Genomic DNA, 19,320 nt, shown 5'->3' with positions numbered 1-19,320 from the left:
ACACGCCCACAGAAACATAAATGAGCCTTATGGGGAACGTAGTTTTGCTTTCAAGCACGAACACAATCCAAGCGTTCCAGAGGCTCCGGCAAGGCAAAGCGGGACTCTGCGGGACTCCACGGGTGCGCTTCACAAAGAGGTTTTCAATTTTTCTATATAAAAATGGTTTATTCCATTCATTTATATGCCCAACGCATTTCGAGATTCATTCTCTTCATCAGGGGCGGTCAGTTCATTCTAGTTTCAAATTTCAGACAAATCAGATCTGTTCTGAAGCTGTATTATAGTAAGCTGTTCTTCAAAGAGCTTTCAGAATACTAGAGACCGCACGCAGAAACTAGCTTGAAACTTTAGAAAATTCATCTGTAGAGTTCATCAGTATAGGAATCAAAGACGAAGGTTTGGAAATATAGAGCAGGATATCATCAGCATAGGGCAAAAATGTCATTGAAGTATTATTGATGGGTATTCAAGAGATATTTTAATTTAGTCTAATATTTTGTAGTAGAGGTTCCACTTCTAGAATTAAAAAAAAACTTGGGGGACAAAGGACAGCCTTGCTGTCTACCACCCCTCACAGGAAAGGATTGAGAAAATGCATTATTAATAAAAAGACGAGTAAAAGGTGAAGAGTAAAGAAGTTTAATACATTTGGCGAAGGTGGGACAGAATCCATGCCATTTTAGAGATTCAAATAGAAAGGGCCAGAGATGTGATCAAAACCTTTTTCAACATGAAGGTTAAGGAGAATAAGGGGTTCAGAAGATTTTATGCATTGGAACTCACATTAAATAAAATAAGTCTTGTATTCAAAAGAAGCAACTCTGCCTTTGATAAAACCTGATTGATTCACATTAATAAGTTTAGGTATAACAACTTCTAATCTGTTAGCTATTATTTTGGCAACGCATTTAGATTCAGAATGAATGAGAGAAATGGGGGCAGTAATTCTTTACAAAAGAATGATTTTTGCATGGCTTAGGAAATAAAACTAGTGATGCTTCTTCAAAAGTGTCTGTGCTTGGACCATGAGGGAGGAAATGATCAAAGAACTCTGAAAACAAACAAAAAAAATCAATAGGATATTCATCTAGTCCAGGGGCTTTAACTACCTTAAGATCAAGCATAGCTTTCTTAATATCTTGAAAAGTGATGGGGGAATCTAAAGAGGACAAGTCTGTTGGTTCTTGAGTAATTTTCTTATTGTTAGGAAGGAAATATATAATATTGTCATTATCAAAGGTAGAATTGGATGAGTAAAGTTCAGAATAGAATTTTAAAAAATTAATAATTAATTTGATTTTTACTTGTAAATCTTAAGCCCTGATGATTAGTAATGGAAGTGCTAACAGTTTTTCCTTTTTTTTGAGGCATGAGGCTAGTAATTTACCAGCTTTATTGGAACCGCCATAATATTTTCCTTTAGTTCTCAATAAGCAGCAGCATGCCTTGTTTGTGTTCATTTCTTTAAGCTCTATGCATTTAGTTAACAGAAGTTTACAATAATTTGCTGTGGGGTGATTAAAGTTAGTGGTTTCAAGTAATTTGTTTGAATGAAGTCAATTGTCGGACATTTTTTATTTTCTTTTTTCTTAAAAGTAACACATCATATAATAATACCTATTATAGTCACATTAAATGCATCACAATTATTATGTATGGAAGTATCATGTGCAAGATTAATATTAAATAATTCAACACTGAAGTCATTAACTTGTTTAATAAAAGAGGGATCTTTTCAAAGGAATGAGTTAAATCTCCATTTGGAGGAAAAGTTAGTTTGAGAAAACTGGAGCATGTTCAGTAATTAAAAAGCAGGCATTTTTTGAATGTGGAATAAATGCTAATGGTGCATTCACAAACATATGATCTAGCCTGGAGAGAGATAATTATGTGGAGGAGAGAAAAAGTAAACTATTTAAGATCTGGATGATGGAAATGGCAGGTTTTGACAATGTTCAGGTCTTCTTTAAAGTTTAAACATTTTTTATGTGACCTAGAATTAATACATTATGTTCCAGATTTCTGGTCAAAGGTGAAGTCATACATTTGATTAAAGACACCACAAATAATAAGACATCCATAATCTTTTTTAACATATTTTGTTTTAAATGAATACAGAAATCTGGGTTAGGAGCAGTTGGGACCAAATATAGTGACACTAGTAACTGTTAATTTATTAAGGTGGCTTCAATAATAGACCAATGATCTAAAGAATCATGTTCTTCATTAGCTAATTGAAAGGCAACCCGTTTGTTGACAAGTATAGTAACTCCCCCCTTTTTCCCAAAAGAAGAAAACAAAACACGGCCTGCACATAATCTTTTCAGTTTATTATTCTCACCTTCTGATTCTAAGTGGGTTTCTTGGATACATGCTATATCCACTTTATTTTTCCCCAAATGACTCAATACTCTTTGTATCTTAATGGGATGATTCAGACTTTTAATATTCCAAGTAACATGTTTTTTACTCATCTGTCATCAGGATAAAATGTCAACATAACACATGAGTTGTACAAGGCCATAATATATGATAGCAATGACCTTGTTGGGTAAACCATATCAATAATGATGTAAATAATAACCAAACGAAACAAGTAAATAGATAAAAGCATCTATTATATATACACACAAGAGGAGGGCTAATAAGGAATAAGATAATAGAGTATTATAAGTACAAGGATAGATGTAATATATAGAAAGAGATAGTCAAGGAGAAACAAAAATGAAAAACATATTTCTTGAGGCAACCATACACAAGAACAAGATGGACTGCAATGTTCCGTGAACCCCCACAATGAGGAATAGGTTAATTATATGAAGAAAAATACAAAAATGTGCAACCGAACAAACTAGATAAGAAACCGATCAGTAAAGTGAAGAACAACAATGCTTAGATAAGCAAATGCAGTTAATTCTGTGGATAGGGAATAATAGGATCAACATGTTTGATAGGAGATCTGGATTTGTCTCTAGGTTTTTGAAAGGCATCTAAAGAATTGGGAGAAGTATTAAGTTGAGATCTATTTCTTTAAAGATAACATTTTCCCAGTTTGTATGAACTTCAGCCGTTTTTTCGCGATTAGAGAATGCCATTGTGCACAATAGTGGATGAAGTGTCCATAGCCAAGGATACAACAGATTGAATTTGTCTATAAATATCATCAGGGTCAGAATATTTCTTGGTGCAACAATGTGGCAGAGTAATTAGCATTCTAGCAGGATCTGACAGGCCATATCTAATGCCAAGAGTTTTCAACGCTGTTCTCATCTCCAAAAACCTTTACCTTTTATCTTTCGTAACTTTGAAAAAATGTGCTGACATATCGATTTTATGGCTGTAGACAAGCAAAGGATATTGTTTCTTGGATCCTGACAAAACTTGGCGGGGCTGCTGATGTCATAATAGGCAAGCAACTAAAGGTCATGGGGAGGAACTATTACTGGAACAACAAGGTTTTATCCTATGTGCTCTTTAAAATTAAAGAAGTTTGAATATTGGATAGTTCACTCAGAATCTTTTCCATGCCTTTATTAAATGTAGACATTTCAATCCATGCTCACCCTTAGCTGTGGCCATGACTTAATATTAAAGCACTCCTTAAAATACATGCAGAGCAGATGCAGGTGATGAGCAAAAAATGACATAGAAATATGCCTTACCACTTGTAATAATACCATTGGACATTAGGTGTCAGACATGTGTCACAACGTGTATTTTCAATCCACGTCCTCGCGAAGTACGCTACGTTGCTCTATTACCTCAGAGAGGCAGACGCATCAAATGCCATCAGCGCAGAGACAGCTGCCCTTCTGAATTTAGCCTCAGCGCTCACTACTCACCTCAAGCAATGCTGGGCACAGTCAATCCCAGACTCTGCCTCAGTCTCTATTGATTTTGGATCCGAGAACGAAATCACAGTTTTACCACTCCTTAGAAATATTTGTGAAATTATTAGGTTGCTGCACAATTGAGAATAGCGAAATGTATTCATGGAAACACAGAAAACCACTCATGGGTCATCTTTGCATCAGAGCTCTTTCAATATATGCGTGTAATATACTGAATGCAGTACTTCAGTTCTGTATAAAGAAAACTATGAATTAATATAAAAGTTTACTTGTGCATCTAAGGGATATAACAGCACCCAAAAGCCAATATATTACTCAAGCAACTGTTGTAAGGGATTGCAGGATTGTGTCTCAGTCATTCCTGTTGCTCTTTTTATAATAAACACCACTGTGGCTTCATAACGTTCATGCTACTGACTTACTGAAAAAGATCAGTCTTGTTTTCCTCTCATACAAATGCTTTACATGTGATGGTGCAATCTAGTACTCCCGTGGGACCGGTCCATCAATCTCTAACTTAAACAGTTTTTTTTCATCAACAATCCATTCAGGGGCATGCTCCATCAGGCGAATTCACACTCTGCCTGTTCAAGGGCTCCCTGATATTATGAATGGCTTTAACAGTTACTAAAAATAGAACATGTTTCCTCACCGCAGAGTGAGCTCTTATCAGAGAAATAAATGCACAATTATTATAATTTCTTTCTCATAAATTAGCTGTTTTCAGTGAAATAAACGCACATTCGTGACCATTTGTTCCTCATAAACCCAGGCTCAGACCTTAACAGATGGCGAGCGGAAAACACGGTTTAAACCAGACGATCTTCACAGGCTCTCTGCACGTATTTCACTGCATTAGATTCACACAATTGGAGACTAAAAGTTGTTTGCATCCTGCTTGCAATCTTAGTAGCGAGCTCCTAGTATAAGCTTAGTTGATTTTAAATGGATGTCTGGGGCTGCATAGGTAAAATTTGCATTGAGGTTGCCCAATGCCGAAAAAATGTAAAGTAAGGAAAGGGGGATTTTACCTACCTACTGCGCCAGCAGACAGTTACATTTACGGTATGTCAAATCACAAGAAAATATCCGAGATCCATTTGTTGTTTTGGAGTTTATCAATTTATTGAATGAAAAAATGAAAAAGTAAAATTAGAAAAGTACTTAGAGTTACAAATCAAAATGAAGAGTTCACTGGTATTTCCTCTTGTCCAGTTATGGTAGATTTGATACAGTTCCTTGTGTTGTTTTCACACAAAATTGGCTAGTTGCTATAGTTGGCTTCATAGTTGTTCCTCTTGTTTTATTCACAATGGATGCTCCTTTTGTCGTGCTGAGTACACAGTTATTAGAGATTCTTTTAACCAATTGTTACTTCACAGTGGTATTCCTTACAAATTGATTATTATCCCTTTTCAATGTTCAAAGGTATATCCTGTGTTGCTGTGTGATGTGGTGTCCCTCGACACGTGTTTCCCCAATTCTATGTCAATTGGTTCCTCAGGAGGGTAAGATTCTTTCTCCTGGGTAGAAGATTTCACTTGAGTGCTTTTTTAGGTGGAGTTTCAGAACATCTTAAGTATTGTAATCCTCTGTTTTTGGCAAGCGCTGCATCTAGAGAGCTTGTTATATTTACTGAAAGTTGTGCCTTTGTTGGGCGGTACCTTATAGGTAACATGGCAGGGATTCTTAGTATAATACCGGTATGATATCCGCAGCTATGTTTCCGTAGATTCACACAATTGTCGCAAATTATTTTAATGAAATAGTCCTGTGAATCACTGCATCGGCTACAATGGTTAGAGGAGCTTCACACACAAGCACCCATCCTGCTGTCGGTGCGCCCTCTTGCGTCTCCTAAATTTCTCTAGAATTATAAGACTCCTAAAATGGATTTATATAAACTTAAATTTACCAAAGACAATGGGGGAGTAAAGTTTCCAGATTTCCCAAAATACCAGAAAGCCTTCATACTACGACAAATTGTCATTTTTTTTAAATAATGAATCACAATTGATGAAGGTTATTGATGTTTTTCTACACAGTTAAAAATGGAAGCTAATTTAATAGCACCACTCCAACTTTTTCATTTCCTTCCAACTACATCTTGGCCGGGAAACAAAACATAACCCTCTTTTAGTTTAACAAATGATTTCCTCTTAAACCTAAAGCTACCGTACTTCAAAGATAGTATTCTGCTGGTTTATTTCAAGTTAATCATTTATTTGACAACCAGCGGCACTACCCGGTGTTGCATAGGTCTGTAGCTGGCATTCACATGTGGGTCTGCTATAGCCTTCTGTATATTTTATTGTGTCATAACTTCCTATTTTTGAAAAATCGCCAATCTCCTGAAATCACCTATGCTGAAAGCATTGGGCTGGACCCCCCTCCACGCCTGGACAGGGTAAATAGGTGGGGTTGGTAAAATTTCACTATTGCCAGTACACCCCAGACTCGTACGCCGATCTTGTCTCCTAACTTCCTGTTTTTAAGAAAAGTCGCAAAATCATCAATCTCCCAAAATCGCCTATCCTGATAGCACAGGGCGACATCAGCCCAACATCAGCCCAACATTTCAGCCCATCAACTGTTATGGGGCTGGAGCCAAACCCGAACATTCAATCACACTTTCACAAATATATATGTACTAGCAGCACCACTCAGCGTTGCAAAGGTCTGTAGCTGACATGCACATGGTCGGCTGCTATAGCTTTGTGTATGTTTTATTGTGTCATATCTTCCTATTTTTCAAAAATCGCAAAATTGGCAATCTCCCAAAAATGCCTATATTGATAGCACAGGGCCAGACCCAGCCCCTCTCCTGTGCAGGGCGAATGGGTGGGGTTGGTCAAATTTCACTTCCGCCAGCACACCCCAGACTAGTATGCTAATCTTGTGTCCTGACTTCCCTCTAAAGCAATCTGATTTTCTCTTTGCAAAGGCTTCTGCATTCATATCCCTCTGGAAAATCCCTTCCTACGCAGGATTTCCATTGGCTATATCCAGGTTGAACCCCAATAAGCTCTTCTCCTGTCAGACAGGTTCTCTTTCTTTGCTGCTTTCCCAAAAATCTCTCTAAGCTTCACATGTGTTTAGTGTTCAACAAGCTCTAACCATTCAGCTTGATTTGAAACTGAAATCATAGATTGGACGTAGCCTCTGATAGGTTCCCTTTGCATACTCACACTCCCAAAATCATTATTTTAGTTTTGACTGTCCTAACATATGTTGACATGTCATAAAGGGATTTATTTAACTATGAGTCAACCCACCTCTCAGGAATTCTGATCAAACTGGGTTGAAATATGTCTTTCCGTATCAATCAAAGGGTTATAAAAAATAGAACGAAAATGTATTTCATTAGTTTGTGACTTTAAATATACTTAGTTTCTAGGCTGTATATTACTTGTCCTGTATTTGGTGAACAGGTATACTGGGAACAAATGCTTCATTTATTAGGGTGCTTTTCATGAAGCAAACATAGCATGATGAATGCCTTATTTATCTGCGTTGTTCAAGGTTCATGCACATGTTTTCTGGTGATGTGGCCATTAGTAGTGTTCATGCAACCTGAACTCTGACTTTGGCGTCCATATAAATATGTCGGTCCACTGATTTCAGCTAATCCAATATCAGTATTTTATTTAGCAGTATTTTTCTTGGTATTTCAAAACACGGTGGGGGTCATTACGAGTACGGCGGTAGGGGGTTAACGGCACCAGTAAGGATGCCGGTGCCGTTAACCCCCTACCGCTGCATTCCGAGGTCCCTTAGCGAGTCCCACTAGGGCGGCTGGTTTTACCAGCCGCCCTTGTCGGGACCCGTTAAGGGACCAGAGAACTAATAACAGGCCCGCAATTTGTGGGCCCGTTATTAGCTCCTTGCCCATTCCCAGTGAGCCCTATGGGGGCTCGAATGGGAATGGGGTATGGTTTTTGGAATCGGGACTTACCGGGTCCGCAAGGGTCGGAATGTCCCAGTAAGACCCCATTCCGATACCACAGACCGGGACACAGGGTTGGAGGCAGCCATGGTGCTATTAGCACCATGGCTGCCTCCAAGCTCGTAATGACCCCCCTGTGTTCTTTTATCGGATACAAACATCTTTGCCAGTTCATCTCTTTTATTGAGTTAGACACTGTGTAATTGGTAGGTCTGCTTTACAGAAATCTGACCACTGCACTCGTCTTCCTGAGAGCCAAGCCATGGATAAACAAATCAAAGTTTTAACTAAAGTTCAGTTAAATAGACAATTTTAAAGTTACATATAGAAGGGAAAACACAATACTTTGTGTAAGTCATAGTGGTATTGACAATGTAATGTACGTGGGCCTTATAAAAAGTATAACTCAATCCACATAACTTACAATGCATGTCGAACTGTCATAGTCACCTCACAAAATATTGAATTATAATTAAGCATTAACTCCTGATGAGCTTGGGCTTTACTGGGCCAAGTAACACCCAGGCCATTTAGAAGCCTAAGCACTGGTTGAAGTGTATGAAAAGAAGTAGTGGAACTATGTTCCCTGCTGGCCTGCCCTCGCTCCCTACAAACGCCATCGCCAAACCCCCGACCACGTGAAATCCAAACCCCTTAACAATGTGCCTGTTGTTTAATGGAATGTTTAGTGCAATGCACTCAGGTGCAAGTTTCAACTTCTTCCTACACATTTATTTTAAGACAAAACCATTCCAGAATTGTTTCTTTTTAAAATAAAAGTATAGGAATGGTAAAATATAATTGAAAAAAGTAGAGGAGCACCGCTCCCAACTACTCCCATCCACTTCGATCACTGAGCCTAAGCATAGCAAACAGGACAGGAACAGTGCAAGAGAGTGAACAGTTGCATCATTGACAAGACGTGGAAATGGAACATTACATGTGCAATCTGTAACTAATAGGTGTGGTTAGTGTTTGTTAACTTCTCGTATATGTTGTATTCCTTTTAATTGATTGTTTGATGTAACATGTAATGCACACAGTGCAAATCATTTTATAATCATGGTTGCTAAGTTGACAATTCATGTTGCTTTCTTAAATAATGTAAGTAAGCCAGTTGTAAAAATGTTTTACCAACAGCATACTTAGATTGCATGAAACATGTGGTACTGCCTCATTAAAGAAAGGTTTGCCATCCAACTTTTATTTCAAACGCATTTTCTTTCTATTTAGCAGTATATTTCATAGAAGCTGTCATGGAGCCACTTGAGTTGTCCTACCTTTTTTTGTAATCAGCCTGTGCTATAAAATGCTTTTCGCCTGAACTCATGTTCTACATGTAGGAATTCAAGATGGCAATGAATGGTTTCTACTGAATTAAATTGCTCAAGTATGGGTTTTGTTACTTTTTGCTGAATTAAAATCAAAGAGGTTCTAAGGATGTACTTATTTGTCATTGTTATTGAGTTTTCTCCTTTCCTGTGTATTCCACCTGACTTCCTTTCCTTTCCCCTACATCAGCAGACAGAATGTTGTAATCACCACTTGTTCCTCCCCACCCCACCCCTACTTTCCTTGCTACTCACTGTCCCCTATTTTCCTCCCTCTTATTTTATATAGTACAACCTGTTGCTTCTTTGGGTCTGTTATTAAGTGCTCTGTGACTTTTTATACATACATGCAAAATGCTATTGTGAAGCTCTTGTAAAATACATGAATTTAGCTATCAAACCAGAGGGTGATAAGGGGATGTGTTTCTTGCTCTGGCTTTCTGTGGTGAAATATATGTATATCTAAATATCTACATAAAGAAGAATTCAAATGAGATTTTTAAAAAAAAGGGTTACTTCATAGGTTGTAGTGTCATTAATGGCAGGCAAAAAAGTAACAGTAGAATTCCTGAGGAACGGGAATTCATGATTCATAGCATAGTCAAGCCTTCTCTGCAGGACCACGCATATGCATGTATTTATCTATTAAGAAGTTACCTATAGTGCATCATTGGTGCCTTTCAGGCTGCACATGTCCTATAATGGGAGCAGTTGCACAAGTGGAGGTTATCCTATACCATATAGTGGTTATGCCTGGGATACGAAAGCATTATTGGGGGAGGTGAGACTGCACCTGATATTTACAGTTTAAATCTTCAGTTTTTGTCAGTCCTTTATTTTAGTTTGTACTTGCTTAGTAGGAATTCCTTTATGCACAGCATCTGGGGCTTTTTGTTTTCCCATTGCGGGGGATTGATTCCCATATTGTTGGTTACCTTCTGGTAAGGCAGAGATGAGCCTGCTGAAAATGGAATTGCTCACTGATTGCAGAGCATATTTGTCATTGGTAAGGACGTGTCCACCATTTACAATGTACTTAGTGTTGTATGTTTGGTGGGGTTGAGGCTTGTACTATAACCCTTTCCCTGCTTTGCTGGAAGACTCAAGCTAAACTTATTCATAAAAACAAATTGGATACATTTATGCCTGGTTTCCTTTTTATCCATTGGCCTATCAGTGTGGGTAAGCTTCAAAATGATGCTCAAATGGTACAGATCAAAATACACTTTATTTAATATGAGTGTTCGCAAGCATTCCCATTGCCTGTGTTTGGTGTCTTAGAGACACGTAGATCACGTACACACGTTCCTTTAGGAAATACCCACAAACATACATTCTGAATCCCACTACAGGATTGGCCAAATGCTCAGCCATTATATTTATATTAACATCATACAGTGTAGGAAAGACAGTGTATTAACATACATGTGTACAACAATGTTTCTCCACATTTGCATGCATTTACTACATACAGATATTTTTCTTTTCACCAGGAAAGACTGGCAGAGGAAATTGAAAAGCTCAGGTGTGAACTTGATCAATTGAAACTAAGGTCTAACTCCTTAATGGATCCCACGCTAACAAGGTATTTTGTTTAAGTCTTCATTTGTCTGATAACATATTTCCTTCTTTTGATTTAAGATGTTGTATGTTGAAGTTCTTTCATATATGCAGAATTCACCTTTGGGCTATATCTCAACTGTGATACAGAGTCATTACAGAGTAGTGGTCTTATTAAAGGTGAGTAGTCCTGGTATAACATACCCGGGATCAGTACATCATTCAAAAATATTTACCGTTTATAATTAATGATTGCTAGCCTTTGGTGCAATTTCATATCCATATATGTATGCATGCATGTGGATTATATAGCTCAAAATTAGCTAGCAAACAACAGAGCTCTGTACAATAAAGGAAGTTGCACTTAGCAGGGGGGGATCACCTTATTGTTCAGCAGCCCTCATTTGTCAGTGAAGTATTCCTTGAAAAGCCTGCTCTTCTGATATTTCCTGAATGGCAGGAGGGAGGGAGCCATCAGGAAGTTTGTTCCATAGGGTGGGGGCACAGCAGGAGAATAATGCATGTTTTCTGGGCTGCTCCCTTTTCCACTTCTTGAATTAGAGTCTGGAAATATCCTGGCTCCTAGTGTTGCATTGACCTCCTGAGATGGTGTCTTGGACATTAGAGCTTTTTAGGTAATGCAGTCTGTCTTGAAGGTGATGTGAGCTTGGATGGATAACCAGTGTAATTCCTTGAAAGTGGGAGAAATGTGGTCAAATTTCTCCAGTCGTGGAAAGAGCCATGCTTTGGCATGCTGCACAATCTTCAGAGGGGCCCGAGTAGTGGCTAGGACACCTACAAGCAGGGCATTGCCCCAACGAAGTTGAAGGGCATGGGTGTCTGAAATCTGAAGTCTGAGGCAGGGAATTGGGGGATTGATTCAACAAAAGAGTGAGAGCTGGTACAATGCTTTATCTTCATGGTGATGTGTGCTTTAAAGGAGCGGTTGCAATCAATGGTCTAGTTGAGGTATGTTGCACTAAGGGTGAGTTGTGGGGTGAAGCAGTGAAAATACATTTATGTCAGGCAGTTTGAACTTGGGTGCATTCAGTGGTGCCCAAAAGGAAGATGATCTCTGTTTTGGTCGGGTTGAGTTTGAGGTAGGCACTTTACATTCAGGCTTAAATTGGTAAATGCCTTTGAGGCTGTTTACCCTTATTATCATTAGCATACTGATGTATTTGGATAATGTATTTGCCTGAGCGTTCCCAGTGGCTCCATGCAGTCATTGAAGAAGGTAGGGGAGAGGATGGAGTCTTGTTTGACTGTGCAGGCCACTGGACATAGTTGGAATCTGCAGATGCCGATTTGGATGAGCATCGAAGGACTGTGGCCTCAAATCTCATGCAGGAGGTGGTGAGTGGTGAGTATCGCTTTGTGATAGAGTCTGTCAAAAGTGATAGAGAGGTTAAGCAGGACCAGGAAGCGAGGGTTACCTTTGTCAATGCTGAGGAGTGCCTCATTGATATAATTTTAGTTCTGCATCTTGGTTGGAAGCTGGACTGGTATTCTTGTAGCAGGTTGTGTTTGGCTAGCTTTTCCTGTAGTTGAAGCATGACAGTCTTCTCTGCGAACCTGCCAGTAAATGTTAGATGGGAGACGGGCAGTGGTATGCTTGGCCACCTAGGTTGAGTGTGGATTGTGCCAGTTTTCAATGCCTCAGGAAAATACCTTGCATGAGTAAGTCAGTGACAGTGTGGGGGAGAAGAGGGAGATAATGTTCTGGGATGTTCTCCAAGATGGAGGCTTGGATGACATCATCCTCATAGGAGTTCACCGTGATTAATGTAAGGATGTGTGTAAATTCTTCCTGTGTTGGGGTCTTGAATTGACCATCTTGGGACACGACAGGGAGGTTGGCCAGGGGGCCTATGATGGCTGGGGTCAGTGGAGTAACTTTGCTGAAAATGTTGAGGGCGACAGGAGTGGGGTGGAGGGAGGGCCGGTGGTGGCTCTTAGGGATCGCTTCAGCCAAATTGTTGGATAAAATTTGGTTGAATGTTAGATTTGACTGAATTCGGTCACCACGATTAGTTTGAAGCCAGAGATACTGAACATGAAGAGCTGGGTGTCTACCGCTTCCTCAGCATTGGTGGCACAGGACCCAACAAAAAGAAAAGAAGAAAAAGGGACCCTGCAGCGTCAGATCCAACCTGTGTTAGATGGATGGATCTGAAGCTGCAGGGTACAGGAGAGGTGGCAGATGGCGAAAAGGTAAGTAGGGGGAGTTTATGGGTGTACTGGCGGTTTGGGAGGACATGGGTTTGGTTTATTGTACCGAGGCAAAAACTTATTTGCAGCAAAAAAGACTACGGTCAATTTTGCCGTGATTTTGTACTTCGGTCAAACAACCTAAATCCCTGAGGGATAACACTAGACTACTACATCGCAAGAGTCAATTGCTGACGCTCTGTTAAAACGTTAATAAGACTGATGGCCTATCTTTAAAATTCAATTGGGCCCCCACATATTTCCAGCCGGCCTGCCATGCACCAAATGACACAACATAACACTCACAAACTTAATTCCAATAGAACATACAAACAATGCATTATTTATCATTCATTCAGACACAAAAGTCAACACACATATGCTTGAATACACGCTCACTCACACACAAATGCACCCAGCACCTCCATTGACATACACTGTGTGCACACAACATTTATATGTACATATACAAAAACACATGGAAACAGTGGCGCAACATCCATTGAGCAGACCAGGCATTATCACCCCCTGTTCCCTGAAATTTTGGGCTAAGTTGACTTGACCTAGCTGAACTATAAAGCCATGGCCAAAAGGAACAGATTCACTGGATGACAGCAATTCCCTTGATTTTTCCTTTCATTCAAAGACAGAAGCCATTGATGAATGCAGTACATTGGGTGACCAAGTATACTTGGTATCAATTTTTAAATGCCATTCAACGCCATGGGCCAAGAATAGAGATATGGTGGCGGGACCTGCAGAAGTGGGCGGAGGCTGAAACGGGGGTATGGCAGGAAGCGTGTGGTAATTGTGGGGAGGAAGAAATGGGCAACCTGGCGGCTTGGAGAATGTTAATTACGGGACTCTTTGGCGCCGAAATGGACCCTGCTGCTTCCGGGAGGGGCGGCGCCCGGCCGCACCAAGCGTACACAGAACTGTAAGGTTGATAAGCTCTCGGGGGAGGGGGGGGTTTAAGTGCAGTAATACGGTATTAACTGATGTTTACAGTTTGCAATGTATAATGCTGCAAGTTTGGTTTGTATTGTGTTATTTTGAAAATAAAAAATTATTTAAAAAAAAAAAAAAAATTTAAATGCCATATATCTCCGATCAAGATTCTGAATGATTTAAATTAAGGTATGTTTTCCTGTGTTCAAATACCTCCAAGATGTGGAGTACCAAGCGGGAGAGGTGGGAGTTTGGGGAGGGGGGGGCACGGTTCCCTATCGTGGCTCTTTTAAGAGCCAGACCAGGACATTTCTCATTGAGACTCCTCTCCTGTTCGGCACATCAAAGAGGGCGCCCAACAGAAAAGGTGTCCCGCTGGCAGGACAATGTGTGCTGAGCAATTCCTGCTCAGTACGCACATTGTCCTGGCAGCAGGACACCTTACCCGTTCCGAATGGTAGAGGTGTCCCGCTGCCAGGACAATGTCCCAAGGAGCTCCGGGCAGCATAGGGCCCTCACGTTGCTCTGTATCAACAGAGCATTACAATGTGAGCGATTAGGCACTGATGGGAGGGAGGGGGTGGCTATTATTAGCAGGGACGTTAGTCCCTTTAGAAATGTGAATGGGATGTAGTGATCAGAAGTGAGAAGGGTGCATAATGTTGCATGATTTATGAAATAATTACTATGGCTTTAAAACCAAAGGGGGATTTGTTAGGCTCACATTAATCTACACAACGCGATTGTGACTTTGCATGCAGAATGGGGAGAATACAACTGAAGTCATACTCCCATTACTCAACATATTTCTATGACAATGTATATAGTTTATGGTTAGTTTACTATGAAAGCCTAGTTTATTATGTAATGTGGTTTGCTTCCAAGGCATTGCTATAAATAAGTATTTAAGCACAGGAAATGTAAAGCAAAACCTTAATAACTATCTATGTCAACTAAACCTCGAAAGATGTGCGCATTTGCTTAAATTGTTCACATCTCAGTTTCACCATTTAACCAAGTGTGTGATCCTGAGCAAATCATTTAATCACATTGTGCCTTATCTGCAGCTCTGCAAGTGACTCTGAATCACTTCAAAGCTTATGTTAATGTATCATGGTATTATAATGGAAAAGCCTAATGTCTATATCTATAGAGTTGCTCCACATATAACAAAGGTGCAATTTAGGAATTTTGCACCACAAGGTTATTTGTCACTTGACTTATTAATGGCAACTCATTTTAAAGTCACTTCCATGGTGCCTCCAAGTGTGAAGGGCTGATGATGCTCTTTGCAATGTCCTTTCTGTGAAGTAACTTCTGTTGGTGCAATCCATATAATAATCAGTAACTTTGCAAGTATTTCACCTCATAGGGCTTGGACAGGGTTCTAATAGATATGTTTCCTGCATCTAGAATGATCCTGCAGTTTTATTTTTGCTGTTGTGTGTTAAAATGCCATCTTCTACTAATGTTAGCAAAAAAGTAGATTGGGGTGGGGTGGGTGTTTTGGGGGCGCCAATGAGACCATGTGGGATTCCACACACTGCATTTTGTTGCTCCCCACTTCCGACCACTCTTACAATTCTGGATACTGCCCTGCTTAGTTTGGTAAGTGAAGCAGTTTTGGTGGCCTGTAACCTGAACCACGACACCCATTTACTAATTTGCACCAAACCGTGTCTGCCAAACTCGAAATACTTTTTGCCAGTTTGGTGAAGATTATTTTTGGCGGCAGGGTGAAAAGTTATCAGGGTTCCTAAAAGTGTGTTTTTAACACAAAATCCTATATGGTTCCTTCTGCGCACCTAGAGCAAAAACTGCTTAACAAAAGTTCACCATGTTTGGAAGGCATATAGCAACTGTTGTACAACAGTTTTGGGTCACAGACCTCTTTCCACTCTACTTGGGAAGGGCACACCTTCCATCAACTTCATTTTGAAATTAGGATGGTGGTGCTTTAGTAGCATCTGAAAAGTGGCAAGACTAATTTTGGAGGCGTTGCAGAGCTGTGGCTTGCCACAGAGAATGCACCATTTGTTATTGTTTCTTCATACCTGGGGCCTTAATGTGTACTGTGAGCTCTGCTCACATTGTCAAAATGTGACACGTGCCCTCACTAGGGTCCGCCCGCAGCCCAGCCCCCCAACAAACATACACAAACACAATAACAAATTATAAAAAAAAAAGGACCTCTGTTCTGCTTCCAAATGCAGCCCGGTCATGTCTCATGTTACACCGCCCTAAACTCTTTGCACTCATGCACCTCCAGACAGAAACCAGCAAGCAGAATGAGCTTCCTAGTTCCTGTCTGTGTGTTGTATTTGAGTCAGGCCGGCCAGGGTGAGGGACTGAGCCATGCAGGGCATCCCGGCCCTGAATGTGTTGCAGCGTGGCTACCAGGCATTTCAGCATTATGCAATGAGACAGCGCAAGCCTTGCTGGGCACCCCAGCCGGGCTCACGCCTTCCACATACATAATTGATGATTTTGGCCCCACTGCCCTCCCTCCAATAGTTGGGGGGACAAAAGGGCATGCCACAGAATAATTACGCCCATGGCTGGGGTGCTGTCAATGTGGCAACAGATCTTGTCAAAAACATCTCTGAAGAGCAAGCTGATAGTATTGCATCTTTCAATTAATTTGTTCTAGTAGGGCATGATTCAGTATTTGACAGTCTCCTGCTCTTATTTGAAGAGACTCCTGCTCTTTTTGGAGGTGTATGTTATGGATGATGCGTAGCCATGTAGCCATGTGCTTTGGCTGAGGTGTTACATTGTTTCAGAGTGAGTAATTGTGAGTAATTGTGTATAGAAGCATAGACATTCTGCCTTTTCCTAACATAGCCATGAAAGTGCATGGAACCTGCTTCGGCATTATCATGCTTATGCTGACTTGTTAGAATGAACTATTACACTACCTTTAATGTACATTTCAGGAATCTAAAATAATAAATGGAGTCAATGTGTTCCTTCTTAGTTTTTTTCTCAGATCGTGATCGGGCTTATAAAAGTTTTCTAACAATGAGAAACACTTCTCAAGTACTATGCTTGTGTCCACTCAACATCTTGACTTTTAGTCTGTGCAATACTTCCATTTCCCGGTGCATATCGGATTTTCCTGCAAATGGCTTAACTATTTTTCTATTGAATAGTTCATATAAATCCAGCAAGGATTTGAAGCGCTTAATTTGTGCTCACCAAAAAAATTTTGGTGGTTCCATGATTCACCAGAATTTTAGATGTGTTTTGTTCTTGTGAACTTTTGGAAGAGATTCATACCAAAAAGTTGGAGGTGACACATGGTATTAATATAGCACTATAAGAGAGGAGAGATTATGCTTCCAATCCCAACAGGACCTTGCAATATGTCCCTGCAGGACAACAGCGATATACAGAAGAATGTTGAAGTAGTTCAATTTGTCTACATCTATTGATTGTTTACTGATACTCAAACCAGGTTAATGTGTCAATTAATTGTACATAACATTTATAAATGAATGCTACATGAATATCATGAAAATATATATTTCTTAGTCTAATTTGTATGAAAAAATCATTTAAAAAGTCCTTCTTTTTATGTAGTGAAAAATTGAAATGATTAATAACATGAACACATATTTTTGATCCAATAGCAGAATTCATAAACTAATCAAATAATCCGAACTCAACAAGATGTGGGCATCTAAATTCCTATTACTCCATAAATACAAAATATAAACAAAACATGGTACACAGTTGCCTATCGTAAGATAAAAATAGACCCATCTCTGGTCTCAGTTAGTACACTAATTAACTCATATCCCAAGTAGTTTACATTCCAGAAATGGTGTATAAATAAAGTTGAAATTGTGGACGTTTTAGGCATGCAGATTTGTTTGCACATGTGTATACATTGTTCTATTTTAAATAGCACAGTTTGTTCGGTTCTATGTGATTTTAACAAAGTAATAAATAAAGAATTAATTAATACCAAACGCAAAACAAAATGCCCCCCCAGAAACCCTGGTTTCCCATGTATAAACCCCCCACCCAAGCCCTCCCCACCAGATTTAACCCTTACCCCACCCCCACATATATATTATTTTAAATCAGTATTCTTTCGTTGTTTTTCATTAGTTGAAAGGTCATTCTTTATTTTCTATTTGTTAAAATCACTGGATAACTGTGTGTTCAGTGTTTGTATTCATAATGTCAACATCTGCAATCCACCGTAGAATGTCATCTGCTTTGTGGTTCTGATCCATTAAGTGCTGCACCATTGAGATATTCATATTTTTACAACAAATCCTCAATCAATGTCCTGTTCTTACCTCAATTGCTCTCATTGTTTGGTTGGTATACTTTCATCCACAGGGGTTTTGTTTTGATATTTTTCGGCCCTGAGGCAGGAGATTAAGTTAAGACATGCCGAAACGTTAATACTTCTACCAAAATATTAGGATAAGCTAGTATGTAAACAAAGTCACCCCTGTCCTATCTGTGTAAAATTGGGACTTTTGTAAGCTTACAATAAGCAACATCAACCAGGTTTGTTCACTTGTTTAGCATGTTTTGTTGACAGTTTGTAAATATAAATTACTAGGGAATTTATGTGTCCACATCTTGTTGATTTCTAATTCTTTTCAGTGTTGTGTGAAGTGTGTAATTGAATAAAAAATGTGTCTTCATTATTATTCATTCCAATTGTCCATTGGATACAACATGTATGTTAATTGAATTGGTCATACAAAATGTTTTAATATATATTTCTGCAATTGAATTCATTAGACTAAGAATGATTTGATTTCATGATATTCAAATTGCTTTTAAATTAATCACATCATGTATCAATGGAACCAGAACATCATTGTACATTGAAATATAAATCATTGGTCGTAGTTAACATTGTGTTTATGGCAGAATAATCTGATTGTAACTTCATCATTAAACAGCAGCTGAATTGTCAACACATCTATAGCGATCATACAGTATTCAGCACTTCCTGTAAGTTGATATGAAAGCCATTCCATATATGCTTAGAGTTCTGGTTGGAAGGAAAAGGCTAATATATAACACTTCCTGCTCATTGACACTTGTCTATCCTTGTAGCCATTCAGTATACCTAGAAACCCTTTATGGATTTCCATAGCTTAAATATATATGTTCTGATGGTCTAGCAAACTCAATTAAATAATCTACATTTGGTGATCAATGTTGTACCGCTATCTCCCAACAAATATTAATAGGTCGTATATCTGGAATCTTTGCCTAAGTATTAGCATGCATTGGACCAAAAGGATGCAGTGTGTGAAGATAGCCAAAAATGTGTATAACATGCTGAGGGAAAGCATTATTTGCATCCAGAGTAAATTCAGCTACCCGGGCAGGTGTGTAGCATAGCATATTAAGTATTTTACATTGTATCAGGCAAAACCTGGAGTTCAACAAAACCCATGTTGTTAATGAGCAGCAATATTTCCATGTTTGATCC

The 19,320-nt window shown here is 39.2% G+C and overlaps 1 protein-coding gene across 3 annotated transcripts in view; it reads left to right on the top strand.

Annotated features, from left to right (window-relative positions):
- Positions 1–19,320, top strand: part of PPFIA2 (PTPRF interacting protein alpha 2) — a 2,558,488-nt gene that overhangs the window by 1,919,373 nt on the left and 619,795 nt on the right. For all 3 annotated transcript variants that reach the window (XM_069629312.1, XM_069629311.1, XM_069629313.1), the window contains one exon: positions 10,625–10,716. In XM_069629312.1, coding sequence (XP_069485413.1) covers positions 10,625–10,716 — 92 coding nt within the window. The remainder of the gene's footprint in view (positions 1–10,624; positions 10,717–19,320) is intronic.

The sequence above is a fragment of the Ambystoma mexicanum genome, chromosome 12 (assembly GCF_040938575.1).
Source record: "Ambystoma mexicanum isolate Mex_15411 chromosome 12, UKY_AmexF1_1, whole genome shotgun sequence".
Lineage (NCBI taxonomy): Eukaryota > Metazoa > Chordata > Amphibia > Caudata > Ambystomatidae > Ambystoma > Ambystoma mexicanum.
Note: the sequence above shows the minus strand (reverse complement) of the source record. Positions and strands in the feature narration are given on the sequence as shown.